Here is a 23,465-nt window from a genome sequence, read left to right on the forward strand (position 1 = left end):
CATCCTCTGCCATCCTCTTCTTCTCCTGCCTTTAATCTTTCCCAGCATCAGGGTCTTTTCCAGTGAGTTGGCTCTTCACTTCAGGAGACCTAAGTATTGGAGCTTCAGCTTCAGCATCAGTCCTTCCAATGAATATTCAGGATTGATTTCCTTTAGGATTGACTGGTTTGATTTCCTTGCAGTCCAAGGGATTCTGAAGAAAGACTAGATGAGGTTTTTTCAGGCAAGAGAGAAGTCTTGTAACCCACTCATAGGACAGGATCAGAAAACAGAGCAAGAAAGCATCAAGTCTGATAGTCCTCAGCCCAGGGTTTCAGGGAAGAGGAGGGTGGGCCATGGGCTGTGTCCCCAGGCCCTCAGAGCCAAAGCAGGACTTTGAAGAGATGGCAGTGCCTTGTGACAGGCACTCAGGTTAAAAAAAAAAAAAAAAAGGACACGTTGCACTCACTTCTGGGGCAGAAGGTAAGAAAATGGCCCAGGCTGCTATAAACATACAATTTGTGGTGGAGTTTGAGCCTGTCTATACCAGCATCTGGAGAAGGCAATGGCACCCCACTCTAGTACTCTTGCCTGGAAAATCCCATGGATGGAGGAGCCTGGTAGGCTGCAGTCCATGGGGTCGCTAAGAGTTGGACACAACTGAGTGACTTCACTTTCACTTTTTACTTTCATGCATTGGAGAAGGAAATGGCAACCCACTCCAGTATTCTTGCCTAGAGAGTCCCAGGGACGGGGGGAGCCTGGTGGGCTGCTGTCTATGGGGTCGCACAGAGTCGGACATGACTGAAGCGACTTAGCAGCAGTAGCAGCATACCAGCATCCATTCAACGTGCACCCTATGGAGAAACCTCAAAAGAAAAACTAGTCTCCTCCCTGCCCTGAAGGAGCCGTGGAGGCAAACGGACAAACATGAAGCTAAAAAAAGTAAGAAAATCCCAGTGTTCCCAGTTTTCAAAAAATAACTGTCTGGTGAGATGATGGTGTCTGTGATGGAATCTTCCATCAAGATCGATTCAAGGAGAACTCCCTTCCCTAAATGTGTGCAGTTACTGAGGCAACTGCATCTCCCCACCCCTACCATCATGGTCCAACCCATTAGCTCTAATTTTGCCCACCTGGTCACTGTTAGTTTTTTAACATAATTATTGTTAAATCCAGCACAGATACAAAACACATGAAAGAAATTTGAGGCCTAATAAACAATAACAAACACCCTAACCACAGCCCTGTGTTACCCCATTTCTTCTTCTCCAAAATGTTGCTGCAAAAGCTAATGGCAGTCTCATATATTTTCTACTGTGTGACTGGATCATTCGTTTGACTACTAAAGAATTCATTTTCCTTTAAGGTAGAATAATTTTCTGATGGTTATTTTGGGGTTCTCAAGTCCATCGAGCACCCCTTCATAGTGCCCTTCTGCACAGCTGCTGACAACACACTGGTTACCCTGCACTGACTCAGTTTAAGAAGGTGAAAAATTCAGGATGTGGATGGTTGTTGACAGTTGCACAACAATGTGAATATACTTAGTCACTGAAATGTACAGTTAAATGTGGTTAAAATTATTTTATGACTTTTACTACAATTTAAAAAAAAATTTTTTCAAGTTTGTGGGGATTCATGTCCCATATACTTGGTATAAATCTCATCCATGAATTTCAGTGTGCTGTCCCGGCTTCTCTGTGTTTTTAGGGAATGATTTGAAGAGATTCAAAACCTATGACACAACAGCCATCACCTTGCCAGAATCTGAACTTTTGTTTTCAAATTCTGATCCTATGAGTTTCTCATTCTTTGTACTCCATCTGCTTTCAGGAACCAGCCACCAGAGTACTGGCATTAAAACTGCCAAGCACCCCTCCTGTCTTCTCCCAGCCTTCTGACTACCCGCTTCTGTCTCTCCCTAGGAGCCAGCAGGGCTCAAGCTGAAAGGTGTCACCAAAGGCAGCCTGTGAGTCTTTATGTCATTGTTGGTATAAATCCCCAGCTGCCAGGAAAAACCAAGGGCAAGCCCTCCCTCACAGCTTGTGAGTACGTGAATACCTGCTCCAACCTGACAATAAATGGTTGTTACTGCGGGGTGGCTAAATGCTGGCCCTGGCCTTTAGGCTGGATAGGTACTGAACGCGAGGATGGTGGGGCGGGCCCCTCTCACAGCATAAGCAACACAGGTTTTTTTTTTTTTTTGGCTGAACCGGGTCTTCATCATGATGCCCAGGTTTCTCACCACGGTGGCTTCTTTTGTTGCAGGGCACAGACTCTAGGGCGCACGAGGTCAATAGCTGTGCAGGAGCTTAGTTCCTCCACGGCATGTGGAGGACCAGGGATCAAACCCATGTCCCTGGCATTGGCAGGCACATGCCTAACCGCTGGGCCACCAGGGAAGCCCCCCACAGATGGATTTTTAACCAGAGGGTGAGCAAGCTTCCAGAAGGCAGCCTCTGGGCTATTCACAGCAGAGGCCCCATATCATAGCCATTTTTGAATCCCATCTTGTACCTAAAACTTCAAGGGACGGTAAAGGAAGAAAGACAAAGACACAGAAGAGCAGCTTCCCTGAAATTCTTCCACAAATTTAGCACAATGCCTGCTTTCGCACTCAAACTTTTATCATTTAAAGTGAAGAAGAGTGATTCATTTGATCCTCATTTTTAACTCCTCATCGTCTCCTCTGAGCTCTTGCACATCACAGTTTTATTTCGGTCCTCGGTCTTTTTGGGGCCATCTCGTCTAGTTTATGGCTCTTGAACTTCATGCCAAGACACGCGGGTCGGGCAGGAAGCTCTTGGCACCAGGAAATTTTTGTTTCTTGGGCTTGAGCCAATTAAATCAAACTCTGCTCTGAGGCTGCCTTGGGAAGTGACAGGCTTAACAGCCTGGTGAACGAACAGTGGAGTTGCCGTCACACTTGAGTTACAGTCTGTTTAAACTCCAAAACAGCTGCAATTCACAGCTCCCATTTCCTGAGAAAGGGGAAGTTTCAGGATATCACAGAGGAGAAGATGGTCTGGATCCTCAAGGAGGTAGGGGTGGGGCTCCAACTTTCAGGTGGATGAGAGGCTGATTAGTAAGTTCTATTATCAGAGGGAAAACATCTGTTTTAAGTCTAATCTTATGGAACATATTCGAAATATGAGCAAGGGGGAACCAAAGGCATTCAAGAATTGATCTCTGGCTGATCAAAATATATCCTGTTACTGTGTGGCACTGCTTCTGTGTTTTCCTAGCTTTGTTACAAATATAGCCTGAGAACTGGCTGTCTATCTTGCTTCCTCCCACACAGCAAGTTGGAATCAATGACCCTTGGGAGGAAAGAAGGCAGGATGAGTGGTGTAAATGTTGACAAGTCCATTCGTAGGTATTCTGGCAATTTAGGGTCACCCTATCAGTCAAGTTTTCTTTGCTGCCCCCCTGGTTCAATACAGATGGAAAGTGAATGTGTTAGTTGCTCAGCCGTGTCCAACTCTTTGTGACCCCACGAGCTGGAGCCCACAGGCTCCGCTGTCCACAGAATTCTTCAGGCAAGAGTACGGGAGTGGGTAGCCATTCCCTTCTCCAGGGGATCTTCCCAACCCAGGGATGGACCCTGGGTCTCCTGCATTGCAGGCAGATTCTTTACCATCCGAGCTACCAGGGAAGCTCTAGTAAACACAGATTAGTTCATTTTCTGCTCCCCAGCTGGAGACAGTAATGGGCACTGGCCCACGCCAGCCATGCTTTGGTGAAAAGCCAACGTATGCTTCTACTTACCTTTCACAAATCAAAGATGATTTGATTTACTGCCCAAATCAAAGATGTAATTTAAGATTCAATGAGACTGGTTTTAAAAAGATATAGCCATGCAACAGAATAGTCTACAGTCATTAAAAACAGTTGGATCTATGTGTACCAAAATGGAAAAATAACTTGGTATATATATTGCCAAGTTAAAAAAGGAAACTGCATATGTATAGAATGGCCCCATGTCTGTACATATGATGTGCATGTGTGCAGAAATATTCTTCTATCTGTGCACACACATTCAACATACTACTGAATACTAAACACAAAGAAAGAAACTGGCAAAAAATATGCTGCAAATAGTGGTTATACGTTACAAGGTATGTCTTGGGTTCCTAAATAAGCAGACCCAAAGATAAGGATTTGCATGGAAATGGCCTCTTGGGAGATGACTCCAGGAAAAAGGAAAATGAGTCCCAGGAGGAAAGGAAGAAAATAAAGGGTGTGTCATTGAACAAGATCCCACATCAGCAAGAAGGGCTCAGTTCCACTGAGAAACCCCAGGAGAGAGTGTAGACCACACCTCGGACATCCCGGCTAAGGGCTGAGGGGTTCATTTTCCCAATCCAATGCTCACAGTCTGAGGCCTCAGAATTATAAGCTCTGCCAGCCCTTCAGGCTGCTCCACGTGTGCAAGTGCAGGGAAGGCCCAAGGACAGGAAGTCACAGGAACCAGCCAAAGACCACTTCCTACAAGCAATGAGACAAAGGGACATCCACACTGTCCACTGCAGACTGGATCACAGAAGGCTGTCATTGTCGACATGATTTTTTGTTGGTTTATTTTTTTTTTTGGTATATCAATGACATTTTAAAACCAGAGGCAGGGAAGGAAAATAAAAATACTCAAAAAAACACTGGGCTTTTAGAGAAAAGAAAAAGAGGCTGAAAATTAAGTCAGAAGAGATACAGGGAGGCCAGGGAAGTCTCCCCAAAGGGCACTCCCGCACCACCTAGAACATGTGCCCTAAAGAGGAGCCTACCCCACACACAGTAGGGTAGATGGTGCCGGGAGGACAGAAACAGCAGAGACGAAGCCCATTCTGACATTTTAATCTCAGGTCATAAATACAGTCTCGTGCGCATGAAGGGGATCATAAATGAGGGACTAGCACCGGGAACGTGGCCATCGCAGAGCATTGCCTGCTTCACCAGCGCGGGCCAGAGGGCTCCCTGTGGCCGCTCGGGGCGCCCACCCGATCAAGCACTCGGCTTATAGGTACCCTCCTTCTGGGGCAGCAATCTATTCTTGGCTCATTCAATTAAAAAAAAAAAAATCATAAAAGATTGCGTGTCTGCAAGAAAATATCAAAGAGGATAAGAACATTCTCAGTTCTTCTCAGAGTCTAAAAGTAAAAAGGGGCAGTAAGGAAGAAGGAGGGGACATGGGGGAAATGTCAGGGGTGTGCCGGGCTTCTTCCTTTCCCCAGAGCATTTTCGTTTGGTTTTTTGTCTTGTTTTTTGTTTTTTATAAAAACCAAGGAGGTATTAAGGCTGTTTGGAGATGGGCTGCGTCTCTCTGATGAGCCACTCGAGGGCTTCCTGGCGGCCCTGCTTTTGCAGCTCCTTCCCGATCACGTCCCTGCAGGTCAGGTGGTAGCTGTTGAGCCAGTCGCACTGCCAGAGGGAGGGAAGACAGACGCGTTTTCACCATCACACCTGCACCAAAGCCTGCCCATCGAGCAGTGGGGCCCCACATGCAGAGCTCACAGGGTGAGAGTAAAGGAGCACAGGACCCTCCCTCCCTGCCCAGGGACAGCGACCTCCTTGTGTTCTGCCGCCCTGGAAACAGACAGGACGAGCCACAGGGCTGATGGTGCAAACGTTCCCAGAACCGTCTGCTGCACACGGGCGTCAGTGACTCTGGGGGAACAGTGAACACCTGACGGCAGGCTGTGGCTCTGGGCTCCCCTGAGTGCAGGGAGACTGGCAGCCAGAGCTCCCTTCAACAGCCCCTGCCTGGAAGCCACGATGAGAGAGAGGGGACCAGGGGGTCACCTCGACCGCTGTGAAGACACACCTGAGGCTGTCCTACCGAGGCACTGATTTCCTATTCCGTATCCACCTCCTACAAAGCTGAATAAAGTAGGATCAGCTAGGTCCATGACAGTCATGCCAGTGTGGCCGTCCAGATGCACCCAAAGCCTCTGGTGGTCAAGGGCTGTGCTGCAGAGTGGGGTGGGCAGTAAGCTTGACTTTCAGACACTCAACTGAATGAGGCCACCACACCAGGAGATTAAAAAGGAGGCAAAAAGGAAGGACTTGGGGTGTGTGTGGCAGGGGGTGGGGTGTTGACGTGCTGAATCTGATAACAGAAATTGTGCCTGTGTAAAAGGTTAGATCTCCTCCTCGTGAGGAGGCAGGGAGGCTGAAGTATGGAAGAAAGCAAGTTCTACCTAGAGCAGAACCCACTCTCTACTGTCCATGAAGGGGGCCTGCCCATTTCACATTAGACAAACAGGGGGATGCTGCCAATGGCTTTGACCCAACTAGGACTCCAACTCTCACTGATAAGAGTCACTAGTCTGTCTGGGAGGTGGGGGCATGGGGGTGGAGGGCTGCAGTACCAAAAACAAGCAAGCTGCTACATGTCAGCAGCAAGGCCAAGCAGGGCTGTAAGGCAGCTCAACAGTGCAAGAGACAGGAGCAACAAGGGGCCACAGAGAAACTCCCAAGACTCTTTTGGTTGGGGGAAAACGGGGCCCCACCAGCAGCCAAAGCACCACCACAAAAGCCCTGGCAGCCTGCAGCGCCCACACTCGTGTCCAAAGTCCTCTGCTGCCACCTGGTGACAGAGGGATGGGAATGCAGACCCAACCCCAAAATGCTAAGACTGTGAGACAGTAAAGGGCAAGCACTGGGAGTTTCAAAGCCCGGTGGGCAGTATCTTGTTGTGGGGTATCTCTATGTCTTAAGACAGAATGAAGTCCCAGATTTATTGAATGGTATATGGGAAATGAACCCTTCTGCTACATGAGATAATAAATATATTCTGCTTGGTTATATCAAATACTGTCCTCTACTTGTTATTTGTGGAAACTTGCTAATGATTCCAAGGTAAGAAAATATTCCCTGTCCTACAAAAACTGACTGACTAAGAGAATAGTTCAGTGATTTGAGTCCATAAGATATAGTCATGAACAATGGTCCAGTCACAGGTTAACAAAACTCTCCCTCAAGGAAAAACTGGCCTCGCTTAACTTTCCTCATGCGCTGTTTCCCTGGATAAAACGGAAAGTCACATGAGAGAAATGTCTCCTGACTTGTACAGCTCACATGGACAGCAAGGCCTCTCTGACCCGGGATTACTTGGCGGACGACACAGCCTTCAGCATCCAAGAGTGCAAAGCAACTTATTAGTAGAGACTCTTTTGCTCAGAGCCTGGAAGCTGTGCTTGGGGGCCATGAGAAGAGACTGGTTCCTCGGGGCTGAGGGTTGCAAGTGGGGGCTCCCACGCTCACTTCTGTGTTCTTATCCGCTCCCACCTAAGCTACCCCTGCGGGGACCAGGGAAGACCCCCAGGACCACAGGAGAGAGTCTTCCTGCTGAAGAGACACAGCCGGTGCTGCTTCCTGTTCCATATCCATCTCTGACCTGAATAGAGCAGCCTCGGGGGCCTGTGTCGGTCCCGTGAGCAGGAACGCTTGGCTGAACCAAGGACACTGAGGTCAAGAACAAGTGCCCACACACGGAGGGCATCAGAGTGAGAAGTGGATGACCTTCCTGTCAGCCATCTGTGAACTGATGAGGCAGAAGAAGGGGCCTCTGGTGGAGAGAGCCCCATCCCACAGGCCTGTAGCAGGGGCTCTTCAGCCCCCCGAGGCACCTTCCTCTGGTGCCAAAAACAAGACCCACGAGGGCTCCACTGAGCATACAGTCCCACCTCACAGCCCCTGGGATGAGGCCAGCGGCTGCCCCTGGTAACAACCACCTCTTATTCCCACCACGCTGCCCTGCCTTTGGCTCCTGCTAAAGTCTGCCTTTTGCTGGACTTCCAGCCACCTGCCTTGCTCTGGAACTGGTATCCTTCTGGCTTCTATCTTCCTGGCTCAAGCCTGACCACTTCACAGCAGATAGCTGGAGTGGTGTTATTTCTACCATTTTTGACCCTCGTCCCTGCTCTGACCTTGATCGCCTGGCCTGACCCTTCCAGTCCGCCTCCACAGTTCTGGACCTGAGCCTGGGGACCCACCCGAGGGTCTCAAGGGGTTTCAAGACCTGTCACCCTCTGAGCTCGACAGGTGAGCACGGCCATGCTTCTGCTCTGTGAAGGGTTTCAGAGCCCAGAGCAACCACCCACCTTGTCTGTGTGAAAACCACGCATATGATCATAGATTGTGCTTCTCAGTTCCTTAGTGTTTCAAGCAACACGAGAAAACAATCTGGTGTGTGCAACAGCCAACAGCCCCCCTGCCCACCTGGCTTTTTGTGGGAAGACACACAGTCCATATTTGCTAAACATGCCTCCCAGCAGTTACGGCCCCTGCCCTCCTGAGAGGCAAGAGCACACTGTTCATTCCCACCTGTGAACACTACAGCCTCCGAGGGTGGGGCAAACAGGGCTGTTATCTACCTCGAAACCCAACACCTACAGGAAAAGCACCTACAGTCCTTGGGAAACCTAGGATGTTCCAACTCAACTGGCCTAGACTCTTGACTTCAAAGTGAGGATGGAGGGGAAGGCACAGGGCAGAAAAGGACTTAAAAGTGAGGATGAACGGGAGGACTCAGGGCAGCTCTCCACCCCCCACCCCACACACACACTTCTGCCCCCTGCCCCAGGACACCCTTGTTACCTCTTTGTCTGTTAGAGAATCCACATCTATCATTTTGGTCTGTATTGGAACCAAAGTCAGAGGTTCAAAGGTCAGGCTTCCACGGTTGTTGAAGTTATACTATGGGAGAGGGAAGACAATAGGAGCGTTTACTCCTCTTCACCATGATGACCCACCCTGAGGTCACTCCCCCCAGACAAGACCGCCCCTCAGCCAGGTGTAGCAAGAAATCAAGAGTGGTTAGCCGGTCACCATTTCTAACAGATGAAGGAGACACGAACAGGGCAGGGCCACTTTCCAAGAGCTGCTCCGCTGTGCAGACCACAGCCTGCACCTTCAGGAAAGGACAGACTGAGTGCTGAGGACCTGGTCAGCAGGTGTACAAGGCTCCTGTCTGCTGTGATGGGGAGAAGGTATGGCAGGGGGCGGGGCATCTAGAAGCAGGCACATCTCTGGTTTGCTTCTCAAGCCTCTGCTAAGCTATAAGCCCCCAGCAGATCTTTTTGGTTTTTTTTTTTAACATCAAGTACACGACCTGCCTTGCCCCAGCCAGGCCCCTCAGGTGATGTTAAGAGGTCTGTCCAGTGCACGAGGCATGGAACGGCAGAGCACACAGGCCATGCTGGGTCTCTCTTTCTGGCAGGGCCTGTGGGATGGGGAGAGGCAAGGCTGCTCCAGTGACGTCAGTGTGCAAGCAGAGAGCAGACCCCGGGGGCCAGCCGCCCTGCAGGCCTAGGAAGTCACTTCCCTCCAGCTGTGGAGGAGGAGCAAACAGGTCTTGGAGGTAAAGCCTAGCACCTAAAACCTACCTCCTCTTGGTAATGTGAAGGGGAGTGGGCACCACACCCGTCTTCTCGCCCATGTGTGGTACCTGACCCAGCGGCTAGCTCAGGCTTCCTCAGTTTTACCTGATAACAATCATCTGGGACATTTGTTGAAAACAGTTCCCAGGTCCCAGCCCTGGAGATTCAGTTTCAACATCTGGAGGGAGATTTTAAACAAGCACCCCCCACCACCCCCCTCCATGCCCACACACACACAGTGAAGGTTTCATGATGAGACCCTGCCTCCAGTAAACTCAGAGCCCCACGTTATATGAAGCCTGAGGCTCCCTAATGTCCCGCTCAGGGTTCCCAGTTCACTCAGGATTTTCTTTCTAGCTTTGCAGAAGAGAATGAATTCCAGGAAAAGACCCCAATACCAAGGGAAGGAGACTCCATTTTGGCCCCAGAATGGCATGCTCTTGGTTTGAAGGACAAAAGCCCTCATCCTCCCCCATGAAGGAATAAGGCAATTTTTAAAACAAAATAAATACACCATTACTCACCTTGGTCTTAACAGGCACCACCAGGACAACATTCTCAATGCGAATTCCAAAAGCTCCATCTTCATAATACCCAGGCTCTAAAACAAACCAAACCCCTGAATGAGGAGCAGCCTGCGATGAAGACACGCACAGAGAAGCTCTCACTGCTGGGATGACCACACTTCGAAGGAGAAATAGCGGGAGGGCCACTCAATCCAGTGCAAGAGCCCAGATACACCTCTTCCCGTGAGGCACTTTTATCTAGAGGTCCAGAGACAGAAAGGCTTGGAATTCCTGAGAACTGGCTGCAGGGTAGGGAGTAAAATAACAGAAAATCCGCCAAACGAAGTATGGGGCAGAGCCGTAAGACACAATGATGCAGGTGTTAAAATACGTTCACCAAGATTTGGTAACGACATAGGGACATATTAGGTAAGAAAGCAGAATACAGGCCATATGTCCAGTGCAATTTCAATGATACTAAAAAGGGTATGCACATATATAAAGAAACAAGAAGTCAACATATCCAAATGTTAAGTCATGTTTCCCCTGGGTGGCTGGATTACAAATGATTTTCATTTTCTTCTTTATATCATTCCACAGTCTCACATTTTCTACAATGAATATGTATTACTTTTATAATCAAAAAATGTGGTTGTTGTCTAATTCAAAGTGACAGGAAGTCAAAGTGTTAGTCGCTCAGTTGGGTCTGACTGTTTTTGACCCCGTGGACTGTAGCCCACCAGGCTCCTCTGTTCATGGAATTCTCCAAGCAAGAATCCTAGAGAGGGTGGCTACTCCCTTCTCCGGGGCATCTTCCCGACCCAGGGATAGAACCCAGGTCTCCTGCACTGCAGGCAGATTCTTTACCATCTCAACCACAAGGTGATAGAAGGGGCAAAATTTTTCCAGTTTACTTTATAATAATTAAAATATAAGAAACAACACAGAGCTTTCAAAAAGGCAGAGGATCCACGTGCAGCCTCTAGGTGAGGGACACCTACCATCAGTGACGATCATGCCGGCCTCCAAGGGCTCATCAGAGAATGTTTTATAACTGATGCCACATGGACCTTCATGAACATTCAGAAAAGACCCAACACCATGCCCCGTTCCATGCAGGTAATCCAGGCCAGAATCCCATAACGCTGAGCGGGCAAAGGAGTCAAGGAGGTGGCCTGAAAGACACATAAAGGACCACTTGGTGATACCTGTACAGCACTTCCCAACTTGCAAAGCACTTCAGAGATTAGATTTGTTAGCTTTGGCTCCAGAAGATGAAACAGAAACCAGAGGGTAAAAGTCACTGGAGGATTCAGGTTTCAGTCCAGCACAAAGAACTTTCTGACAACCAGAGTTCCTGAGCAGGACGGCTCCCCCACCAGTTGGAGCTCACTCTACAGCTGGAGGATGCTGGTCAGGGACATCACCCGCGGCAGGTAAAGGCTGAGGTAGATGGCACAAACATTCCCTTCCCAGTGCTGGAACCCTACAGTTTTGGAACTACAAAATGAGATCCTAACCAGACTGCAAGCATGAGGAAAGCGGTACCTGGGGAGATGAGTGCCAGGGCAGTCTAAGCAGATTCGAGGACCGGGTCTTATCAACTTCCCATGCAATGGCCCACCCACCAGTCCTCAGGCAACAAGGCCTAGCTCTCAAGTCAGGCTCCCAGTAAAATAAATCCCTACACGGGTCCTGAAAGGAGCACTGGCCCAACAGCCGGGGCAGACAGGAGGCTGCACCAGCTTCCCCCGGGGCCTTCATGCCTTGCTGCCCTCTCCTGAGAGCCACCCCCCGAGCTCACCCAACACAAGTGGTCAGGAGGGAGGTACAGCTGACCCTGGGCCCGATCCCAAGTCTGGCTCCCTGGAGGTCCTCTCCGCTCAGTCCAGCAGCACCCCCACTTGCCCAGGCTGGGCCTGGAGTAGTCTGGGGGCTGTTATGGCAAGGGGAAGACATGTGTTTTCACCCAAATTTAGACATGCTTGATGCCTGAACAAGAAAAAGCCTGCCCTGTGACACAAGGCACCACCTACCTTTGGTTCCAGTAGGGAAAACCGCTGCGCTCACAGCTATGTGGCCCTTGAGGACATATGTGAAGCATTCCTGCCAAAGAAAACCCAGGGGGCATGTTCAAGATGGGCATAGATGCTTTCATCCTGCAGTTTTCAGGTGGTTCTGAAAACCTTGCCTCTTAAGGTTTCATAGCAATCAGTTCAGTTCAGTCGCTCAGTCATGTCTGACTCTTTGCGACCCCATGAACCGCAGCACACCAGGCCTCCCTGTCCATCACCAACTCCCAGAGTTCACTCAAACCTATGTCCATTGAGTCAGTGATGCCATCCAACCACCTCATCCTCTGTTGTCCCCTTTTCCTCGTGCCCTCAATCTTTCCCAGCACCAGGGTCTTTACAAATGAGTCAGCTCTTCACATCAGGTAGCCAAAGTACTGGAGTTTCAGCTTCAAAATCAGTCCTACCAATGAACTCCCAGGACTGATATCCTTTAGGATGGACTGGTTGGATCTCCTTGCAGTCCAAGGGACTCTCAAGAGTCTTCTCCAACACCACAGTTCAAAAGCATCAATTCTTCGGCGCTCAGCTTTCTTCACAGTCCAACTCTCACGTCCATACATGACCACTGGAAAGACCACAGCCTTGACTAGATGGACCTTAGTTGGCAAAGTAATGTCTCTGCTTTTAAATATGCTATCTAGGTTGGTCATAACTTTCCTTCCAAGGAGTAAGCATCTTTTAATTTCATGGCTGCAGTCACCATCTGCAGTGATTTTGGAGCCCAAAAAAGAAAGTCAGCCACTGTTTCCACTGTTCATAGCATTACCACAGAGAAAATCAGGGGAACAGGAAAAGAAATGGTGGGAAAAAAACTTGGCCTTGGGACCAATTTTCTAGAAAATCTTGAAATTCAACGTAGTAAAAGAGAACTGTCCAAGAGATGACCCCACTAGTCTTTCCTTTGAAATGAACTCTCTACCATTAGAGCCTCAGAAAGACTGAGAAAAAGTAGTAAGAAGTACTGATGACACTGCCTAACACTATCAAGCTACTCCTCGGTGCCAGGCACAATACTAAGCACTGTATGTCTAACCCCACATTTCAGGATGGAGGCACTCCTGCCCCCTCACTTTACAGAGCAATGAAGTCATTAACATGCCAGGTCACGCAGTTCATAAGTGGCAGCATCTGGCCTTGGAGCCAGGTGGTCTTGCTACTCCTCCGTGCACCTCACCACCATCTATACTCAGCGCTTAGTCCTGACTGCCCAGACAAGAAAAGTGCTGTTTGGATGGGTAGTGGCTTGCCAGTAAGGTGCAAAATCAGCACTAAAAAGCACATTGTTCAATCTGGTCCAGACTGAACACAGGAACCCCTGGTAATTAGTCACTCAGTCGTGTCTGACTCTTTGAGACGCCATGGCTCCTCTGTCCATGGAATTTTCCAAGCAAGAATGCTGGAGTGGGTAGTCATTCCCTTCTTCAAAGGATGTTCCTGACCCAGGGATCGAACCCAGGTCTCCTGCACAGCAGGCAGATTCTTTACCATCTAAGCCACCAAGGAAGCCCCAAACTAAAGGTATCTGGACCCAAGGTCAAACTCGTCCAAGGTGCTGGTGCCAACTAATGAAGGACACGAGGGACCAGCACTAGGGTGTCTGCCCTGCGGCACCCCACAAAGCCCTCCTCCCTGGACAAGCTTCCTGAAGGAGCTCCCAGGGAAAAGGGAGAGACTCAGAGATTCAGCCAGTATTTGCCAAGCAGTGGCTATGATCCAGGAACCAGCTGGGCTCACAGAACCTTCTCAGCCAGCCTTGGAGGTGAGTACTCTGCCCTCATTTTTATGATGGTCTAAGTGTCTAGGATCAAGGTCATGGAGCCTGGGAACAGCAGAGATCTGAAGCCCAGTGTCTAGACTCCTAGTATACATCTCTCTACCTTATAGCTGTATGCCAGAAAGCCCAGACACCAAGCAATGCATGTCATTTCAGAGGGTTCCTAGAGAGCTGAGCCTATAAACAGGAACACTGAAATTGAAAAAAGAAGGGGGGTAGCTTTCAGAATCAAATCTAGACACTGTTCATAAAAAAAAAAAAGAAAAAATTCACTACCCTGCTCCCTTCCCCAAAGAAGGCCAAAGTTGTTTAAACTTGAATCTGAGCCTGACCTTAGCAGACAGAACGCTCTTAAAATCTCTCCAATAATCAGTTAAATGGATGTCATAAAGCAGATAAGCCTGACTCCACAGTAATGAGCTATTTTACTGTCCCACGTGTAACTTTTACTTATTTATACAATCCCTTTTCATGAGACGGAGTGGTCGGAGAAAGCAGAGGGCCTCTCGAGTGTTCTCTTACCTTCTCATAAGCCGTAGGAGTTCCAAAATGCATGGTGCGAGTGACGTCTGTGGTTCCATCCCTGCCCAAAAGAAAGGACAAGTTAAGAGTTCACTCCAAAGAAGCTCTTCCTCAAATACGAGACAGGTGAAGATGTGGAAAAAATTGAACCCTCATGCACTGACTGGTGGCCATGTAAAATAGAACAGCCACTTTGGAAAACAGTTTGCTGGTTCATAAAAGGTCTCTTAAACATGGAGTGACCTTATGACCCAGCACTTCTACTCCCCCGAGTAAACCCCCGAGAGTGAGAGAATGTCCACACAAACACATATACACTCATGTTCGCGGCAGCAGCGCTCTTCATATCCCAAACATGGAAACAACCTAAATGTTCAACCAGTGACGGGTAAACAAGACGCAGTACATACATGCAATGAAACAGCATTCGGGAATGAAAAGGAAGGAAGCACCGGTGCGCGCTACAGCATGGATGAGCCTTGAAGGCATTATGCTAAGCGACAGAAGTCAGACACTGACGCCATATATTAACATCACATAATTCCATTTATAGGAAATGTCCAGAACAGGCAAGTGCATACAGACTGAAGTACGTTCGTGGTTCCCTGGCTAGGGGAAGATGGAAAGTGACTGCCAATGGGAATAGTCTTTCTTTCTTGGGGGGTGATGAAAATACTCTAAAATTGATGGTGGTGACAGTTGCACAACTCTAGGAACAAACTAAAAATCATCAACTGTACACTTTAAAAAGTTGAATTATATTTCAATAAAGTCATTATAAAAAATAAAATGAAACACAGTGTGAAGCAAGGATGGCCCAGCGCAGTGGGAGTGAACTCAGTCAGGCGTTGACACACACACACTCGTAGTCTACAATGTGAGGACTGTTTCATGGAAAACACCATTCCTGGGGTTATGAATGAAAGGGAAATGGACCTTCTGGCAAAAGAAGGTCAAACTCTAACTCCTCCTGCCAGGATGGCAAGCAGTTTACTAGAACCTAAAAATACCCAAATGCATCTTTTAAAACACCCCAATCTACCCCCAACAGAGAAAGGATAACTTCTAGAATGCTGCTAGAAAGTAGAAGTGACCCAAAGTTACACCATTACCCAAGTAATCTCAATACTCTTAGTTCTAGGCTGTTATTAACACCAACTTATACTTCCCAGGCTAGATTGTGGCTTCCACATACTTGGCTGAGCTCATTTAATAACAAGGTTCTCCACCAGGCAAAGTCCCAGCTGCAGTGGAAAATGGAGTATTAAAAGGCCTGGCTTGGGGCTGGTGCACGGGGATGACCCAGAGAGATGTTATGGGGAGGGACGTGGGAGGGGGGTTCATGTTTGGGAACGCATGTACACCCGTGGTGGATTCATGTCAATGTATGGCAAAACCAATACAGTATTGCAAAGTAAAACAAAGTAAAAATAAAAATTTAAAGAGAAAAAAAATAAAATAAAAGGCCTGGCTCATGCTCTCTCGACGCAGGTAACACCTATTCCAGCTCCTCCTCATGGGTCCCACCTCAAGGCCCAGTCAAGTCGTGGGTTCTCTGAGAAACTAGTCTAGATGGTGACTGTGAAAGCAGCAAGGCATGAAGAGCGAAATTCAGAAGCTCAGGGATGGCCCTCATTTCTCACTCATCCTTTCAAAATTAAGCCCTCACTCCCCAAGGCCCTGAGGTCACCGCAAGTAGGGGAGCTGGCAGGTAGTTTATGCGCTGGGGCAGAAGACTTCCCAATGGTTCTGAAAGCCTACTTTCAGTTATTTATTTAGTATTTAACAGCTTCCAGCCAAGGACTAAACATTTCTAACAAACAGTCTTTTGTGGGAACAGAATTACAACTGGACTATTTCAACAAGGGGTGAGGAAAAGGACAAGACATGGGAACAATTCCATCAGTGGCCGGCGCGGAATGAGATGACCCGCTGAGAGATCTCAGCTGGAGCCTGCCCTGTCCACCTACTCAACTGCCCTGACTTAGCGGAGGCAGGCTCTCCAGTAGCCCCAATTCACTTACTTGTATTGAGCACCCGAGTCAATGAGGTACACCTCATCCAGAGACAAGGTCCTATTCGTCTCAGGGACCGGCCTAAGAAAATTAATTACAAATTAATTATTCCACAAATGTAAATGCTTCCTGAAGCCGGGAGGAGGGAATACAAGAGATCTTTGCACTAGCCTAACAACTTATGTAAGCCTGAAATTATATCAAACCCAAGTTACCCAATAGGTTAATTATTGCAAGTACTATTAACTAGTCAACCTATCTCCCCAACTAGATAAGGAGCTCAAGAGAAGGAAGAATAACATATTTCTTTATATCTACCTCCATTTGTGACTAGAACAAAATAAGTGTTCATGAGATAACTGTAAAAACTACAAAAATAATTATCAATAGAAGCAAGAGGACCAAGCTTGAGAAGAGAGCAGTCTGGAGTCATTTGTCTTTATTTGGGGTGTGTGGTGGGGAGTGGTAGCAGAGGATGGTTCAGTCCCCTGCCTCAAGCCTCCACTTCTCTCCCTCAGTCCTAACCCCACAGGGAGCCTCCCCACTTGCTTCCTAGACCACCAGAGGGGCAGAAGGCAAGTGCCTCACTTTGGAAGAAAAACTAAAGGGACTTTTGCTGGGGAAAGGAGTAGGTCATGATGCTCTTATACTAGAGCACTATTTTCAAATGGATGTGAGGTATTTTTTAAAGTACTTTGATCCCTCCATATCTCCTTCCAGACAATACACTGCACTGGGAAAAGCTAGACAGGACATGAGCATTCCAAGTCTCCGCCCTGCAGTGCAGAGAGGGTCTCACAGAGGTTCTCCTTCATTTGCAGGCAGTAAGGAGGCCAGTAGGCATTCGATCCCAATGACTAGAAAAGACCACCAGATATGGGCCCAGCACCCTGCTTCTCAACAGGCTTCCAACAGCCACAGTGAAGAAACACAAAGGGAAAGTGAGATTCTCCCTACTTGGACTGAATTTTTTTTTTTAAGTTCTAGGGTCGTATCCAGCCAGGAAATTCATCACCTGTGCTAAATATAAGACAAGAACTCAAGTCCTTTTGATAGTTTAATGTTGGAACAGAAGCATTAATATGAGAGAACTGTAATAGCCACACCCGTGACTGTCTCCCACACAGCAGCTTCAAAATTTGTCCCAAGACTAAAAACTCTAAAAGTGATTAGTGAAAAGGATGGAGGGGGGACTTGTGCCCAAGTACAGCACAGTGATACAGCCAGAGTGCTCCACCATGATGCATGTCACAGATGGGAAGCAAAGAACTCAAGATACTCCACACGAGGCAAAACCACGTGAGCCAGGCAAAGCTGAAGCTGGAGCCCATGCAGGAAGCCTAATTCCACATCCCACCACCTCCACAGGTGGGTCTAGCTCTCCCAAATTCATCATTGCCCTCCTGGTCTCACAGTGGAAGGAAGCTCGGCTCTGTGGGTCCATGGGCTCATGTGGTACAAATCCCCATAGGCTGGGGAGGAAAGGGGGTACAGATTATCTCCTTAAGCATAACGGGGTGCTCCACAACCTAGTGGTAAGTTTGTTTGGTATGGAGGTCATGGAGCTCACAAGATGTTTGGACTAGTGCGTCAAGAAGGCTGTCGCCGTCAGAAAAGAAAAACACTAAAACTTCTAACTATCAAGATTCAGGGATTATGACAAGAGACACTGCAGTCTCAGAAGGAAAGAGGGATGATCCGTTTGACTACATCATGGAGAATGTCGATGGGCAACTTCGGTGCCAAAGAGTCGCTCCCAAAAGGCAGAGGCTTCGGATTGAGAGACAAGACCTCAAAGATCTTATTTCACACATAACAACAATCTCAACAGACACATGGAGGTGGGCGCAGGGGCCTCTGATAAAACAATGTCTCTCCCCTGCTCAGGCTCCTGTGCAGAAGCAGCAGCAAAGCCAGGCAGCGTGCTCCTCCGCATGCCTTACGCGTAGTGAATGATGGCGCCATTGGGTCCCGTACTGGAAATGGTTGGGAAGCTCAGGTCCACAAAGTCAGCCTGCTGCCTGGAACAGAGAGACACACACAGAGCAGAGCGGTCTAAAGGTTCTTACTGTACCAGGAATCAGCGCCCCGTCCAGCTTCACTGAATGTGCCAAGGACAGGAGCACAACACTCACAGGGCACCCCACAGTGACCCTTACCTGCGGAATTCTTCAGCTTTGTTGGCAGCTGAGATCTCTGTCACACCACCTTTGGGCACCTACGAGGAAGTCGCTTATAAACCACTGGGGTGTGATAAATTCACGGGTCTCCCACATACTATGAAAAGTGTTAGTCGCTCGGTCATGTCTGACTCTTTGCGACCCCACAGACTGTAGGCTGCTAGGCTCCTCTGTTATAGGGAGTACATTAAAAGCTTACTTTTTCCTCAATCTCCGTGTTCCAACTATCCATCCTACAGGACACAGCTTATGTCTCATCTTCAACAAGGAGGGAATTCCCAAAGGCTCTTACCAAAGCTATCTAAAAGTAAAAGGACTTCTATCCACTGAATTTTTCACTCAACTTTTCCCTCAGTATTATATTCTAAAACTTCCCCAAATTTAATACATGTAAATTTAAAACTTCAAAAGCATTCCCACCTACAATAGCCCAAGAAAAAGATCCTAAATAAAGATAAATGCAAAGATTATTACAAGGTGCTTGGTAACTGCAAAAACAAAAAACCACTCTTAACATTTGAAAATAGGAGGAATGGGTAAATAAAGCAGCCTAGCCACTAAACACAGTCTCCATTTGGATCATTTATTTAAAATCTCAAAGAAAATGGGAAATGCTCACACTAAGATACTAAGCAAATAAAACAGAATACAAAATGATAGCGGTACAATGGGAGACATGTAAAAATGACCTACGCTGAAAAAAAAACAAAAAATGACATACACAGATGAACAATTGCCAGACGGGAAAAATTTGTGGGAATCAAAGTATTTTCTTCTCCCAAAGTAAGCTACTTTCAAAGAGTTGCTCACCAAATATTTAAAGGGAATACGCTACCGTTTAATAAGAGCACAAAGAAATCACCTCCCTATCAGCTACAAGGAGTGAAAAGGCAAAAAACTAATGACCAAGAATCAATTTAATATAAAAAGTTTTATGGCTTAAAGCTCAGAATATACACAAAGATCTTTTTTCTCTTAATACAATCAGCTTGCCTATAAGTCATTTTTCCTTATAATGAAAGTCCACTTTATTACAAGACAATTCCTTAACCCAGAAAGGATCCATTCTATTAAGGAATTTCTTTCTTCATCTTTGTTACCATTTTCTACAGTTTTTAAAAACACAACGAATTTCCACAAAGAACTCTTAAAAGAGAGTACTAAAATTAGATCAAGATCTTAGACCTCATGGTCGACCAGAGTCACAGTTAGAATCACGTGTAGATAATTTCTGAATAATCTATGTCCACGTGTTAAACAAAGATTAAGAACCAACCTCTTTTTCCAGCCAGTTAAAGAGTTCACATAAGGCAACGGCATCTTTAATCTGTGCAAATAATAGAGACATTTTTTTAAGTTATGACTGAAAATCAGATGGGCAGATCCAAGGCCCAGCCCCAATGTAGAGGACCACACACCACCAGCAGTCAGGGCTTTCCATGCAGAATATTCCCATGACCCATCCAGTATTTTATTTTCATTCTCTCATTAACTCTGGAAGGCTCAGAGACGTTCCTACCTGCACCAGGGTCAAAGCCACACAGCAGGTAAGGGAGTTGAGCCTTCTGACCACCACACCCCCTCTTCTGCACAGGCTGCTTTACTCACGTGAGCTCGCCTCATGCCTTCTGATTCAGCAGAATTCTTCACAGCTTTGGCGATGCAGATGGGGGTGTAAGGCATACAGCAGCGATGATCCTGGGGCGGGAGGCAGCAGTGTGGGAATCACTTACCCCAGACCAAGATCATCCCTCCAGCCAGGACTCCTCACTTTAGACAAATCGCAGAGAGCTCACACTCAGGCCCTCCGTGCTGTCCCCTGCAGCCCAAAGACCTGCCCTTTTTGGGTGGTGACTCTGAGCTGGAGAAAGGGGCTTGAGCTCATCCAAAAAGATAAAGTAAACCAAACAAGCTATTTCTCGTCTCCCGCCCACCCTCTCAGCTCTCTGAGACAGCTGGCTGCCAGCCAGCAGCAAGATGCTGCTTTTCAAACCTCCATGGTCATGTCAGGGTTCACTAACGGATCAAAGCTTGACCGAAATAACCCCTTTCTGGCTGCACAAAGGAGGCCTTTTCCCACCGTCTGGGGATGCATGTGACCAATGAGGGGGGAGGGAGCTCCTGTTCCTTCCCACCTCACGCTCAGGGATCAGCTACCATTAACAGTCAGGTCTTAAAGGGCTGGGGAAGAGTCTTTCCAACTGAAAACAAGTCAGAATCCAGCCTTGTGTTACAGGGAGCAGGGGGTAATCTGCACTTGCACTTGCATGGAGCTTCTCAAAGGGCTCTCTCTCTCTTTTACATACCTGCCCCTCATGAAACAAAGGCAGGCATGACCCCAACGGAAGCAAAGCTCTGAGTAACTCCATCACACAGTGTGACAGTGACAGGGGTGCAATGGGAAAACCAGGCCAGAAGGCCAGGTCTGGACTCCGCCCAGGATGCCCCTGCTTAGTGGAGGAGACAGGATATTGCTGGCTTTGCCAAAGGCCACTCGGCAGCCAGAGGCCCAGAGTAGGGCAATCAAAAAGTCTCAACTAAGGTGGCATGGACTCTTGCCCCAGGCTTCAGTGAAAATGAGGGGGTACATGTCAGCTGCTTAGCACCACCCAGCAGAGGTTTGGTCAAGGGCATCACTATCACTATCATTTGACCTTTGATAAATCCCCAACTCTCTAACCCTCCCTGGGCCTCAGGTCTCCTTAACCATAAAATATGGTGGGGGAGGCAGATACAGAGTAGTGTTTCCCAAACTTCAGACACTCTCACACCATCTGCACAGGGCTTATCCGGGTTGCCTTCTCGCTGGACCCTTATTTACTTAAGACTCTTCTTTAGGTGATCTTTGAATCAACAGTCTATTGAAATCAACTCTCTCTTAAGAAATAATTTTTATAATACATGGTCTCATATGCTAATTATATTTTTTTCAACTACACACTAAAATGCTTTTTTTAATTGAAGTATGCTGCTGCTGCTGCTGCTAAGTTGCGTCAGTCATGTCCAACTCTGTGCGACCCCATAGACGACAGCCAACAGGCTCCCCCGTCCCTGGGATTCTCCAAGCAAGAACACTGGAGTGGCTTGCCATTTCCTTCTCCAAGTGAAAAGTGAAAGTGAAGCCACTAAGCCGTGTCCAGCTCTTAGTGACCCCATGGACTGCAGCCTACCAGGCTCCTCCATCCATGGGATTTTCCAGGCAAGAGTACTGGAGTGGGGTGCCATTGCCTTCTCCTATACAATATATTATATGTCTTAGATGTATAATAGAGTGATTCACAATTTTTAAAGGTTAAACTCCATTTAAAGTTATTATAAAATATTGGCTAAATTCCCTGTACTATATAATATACCCTTGTAGCTTTTTTTTATACATAGCAGTCTGTACCTCTGAATCTGGTACCCCAATCTTGCCCTACCTCCTTTCCCTCTCCCCATTGGTAACCACTGGTTCATTCTTTAAATCTGTTAAAGTGCTTTAAAAATAGATACATTTAAATAAACCTAAGTGTGAATGTGCACCACCTAAAATCATCTTTCATGCCACATCTTGGAAAACACGGGACTCACTGGGTTCTAAGAGCCCAAAGGGCTCATTGCAGGGACGACACCTCTGATATGACACCCAGTCCTGGGAACCTGCCTGAACAATCAACCTCTCTCTGCTTCAAAGAGAAGCCGCCTGATGCCAGGACTGGGAAGGGCCTGGTAGCCACAGTGGGTTTTGATTGGCTCTGGGGCTACCAACCTTGGGGATGGCCTCGCTCACAGCATAGCTGGCCTTGTCACTGACCCACACCTTCTCCCTTGGGGAAAGGCTGGCACACAGGATCTTGAGCTCGCTCAGGATGGACTTGTACGGAAGCACCTGGATTCTGTACTCGGCTTCCAGGCCCAAGTCAAGCAGCAGGTGTTCCTTCACAATGGGGGCGTCTATGCGGTCACCGTCAATGAAGAGCCTGCAGAGGGCCCAGAGGAGAGGTGAGAGGAAAGGCGGGCGCAGGAATCAGAGGACAAGAACACAGACCCACACACAAGAGACAGGCTCTACCTTCCAGCATCCCAAATAAGCAGCTCCTCTTTCCTCCATGCCCTTCCCAAACCTGTGCTCCCTGCCCCGTGCATGCTACCTTCCACCCTGTCCCACAAGCCAGGACCTGGGCACGTCCTCCTTGATGCCCCTCTTTCCCTCCTTCATGGAGATCTTTGAACTTATGGCCTAAGCACCCCTCAAACTTCTCCCGCTTTCACTGCAGCCTTGCCCACTTGCTGCCCAGGTTAGGGTTAGGGTTAACCACTACCATCTCTCATGGATTAGTGCCATGGCCTCCTAACTGGTCTCCCTGCCACTAGTCTTCCCTGCTGCTGCTGCTGCTGCTGCTGCTGCTGCTGCTAAGTCGCTTCAGTTGTGTCCGACTCTGTGCGACCCCACAGACGGCAGCCCACCAGGCTCCCCCGTCCCTGGGATTCTCCAGGCAAGAACATTGGAGTGGGTTGCCATTTCCTTCTCCAATGCATGAAAGTGAAAAGTGAAAATGAAGTCGCTCAGTCGTGTCCGACTCTTCGCGACCCCATGGACTGTAGCCCACCAGGCTTTCCTGTCCATGGGATTTTCCAGGCAAGAGTACTGGAGTGGAATGCCATCGCCTTCTCCAAGTCTTTCCTATCCACTCTATTTTTCAATAATCATAATCCACCCCATAATTTCACTCCAATCATAAATTCTCTATGATTTACAAGCCTGACCATGTGGTTCCCTGTGGAAACTCACAGCATCCTCAGGACAAGGGCCCAAGCTCCTGAACCTGACTCACAAGGCCTTGCTTATGTGGCCCTGACTACCTGCCAGTCTCCCACTCCAGGTTTCAACCACACTGGACCACTCTGGGTCCTTCACCTGCACTGCACTCTCTCCTGCCCAAAGTCTCTGAGAATGCTGCTCCCCAGCTTAGATCACCTGTTTCTCTTCCTCCTCATTCCCTACTCACCGAGCTAACTCCCAAGCACCCTGAATCTCTGTCTCAATATTACTGT

The 23,465-nt window shown here is 48.0% G+C and overlaps 1 protein-coding gene across 3 annotated transcripts in view; it reads right to left on the reverse strand.

Moving 5' to 3' along the window:
• Positions 1–4,817: 4,817 nt before the first annotated feature.
• The window catches only part of XPNPEP1 (X-prolyl aminopeptidase 1), a 51,429-nt gene continuing 32,781 nt past the window's right edge, over positions 4,818–23,465 (reverse strand). For 2 of the 3 annotated variants that reach the window (XM_052660677.1, XM_052660680.1), the window contains 12 exons: positions 22,180–22,390; positions 20,040–20,129; positions 19,708–19,758; positions 18,411–18,469; positions 18,195–18,272; positions 16,261–16,332; positions 14,237–14,297; positions 11,902–11,971; positions 10,867–11,040; positions 9,884–9,960; positions 8,578–8,676; positions 4,818–5,397 (listed from right to left, as the gene is read on the reverse strand). In XM_052660677.1, the coding sequence (XP_052516637.1) occupies positions 5,269–5,397; positions 8,578–8,676; positions 9,884–9,960; positions 10,867–11,040; positions 11,902–11,971; positions 14,237–14,297; positions 16,261–16,332; positions 18,195–18,272; positions 18,411–18,469; positions 19,708–19,758; positions 20,040–20,129; positions 22,180–22,390 (1,171 nt within the window). In that variant the 3' untranslated portion in view covers positions 4,818–5,268. The remainder of the gene's footprint in view (positions 5,398–8,577; positions 8,677–9,883; positions 9,961–10,866; positions 11,041–11,901; positions 11,972–14,236; positions 14,298–16,260; positions 16,333–18,194; positions 18,273–18,410; positions 18,470–19,707; positions 19,759–20,039; positions 20,130–22,179; positions 22,391–23,465) is intronic. The other variant, XM_052660679.1, reaches the window with a different exon arrangement.

This window comes from Budorcas taxicolor, chromosome 23 (genome assembly GCF_023091745.1).
Source record: "Budorcas taxicolor isolate Tak-1 chromosome 23, Takin1.1, whole genome shotgun sequence".
In the NCBI taxonomy this organism is placed as follows: Eukaryota; Metazoa; Chordata; class Mammalia; order Artiodactyla; family Bovidae; genus Budorcas; species Budorcas taxicolor.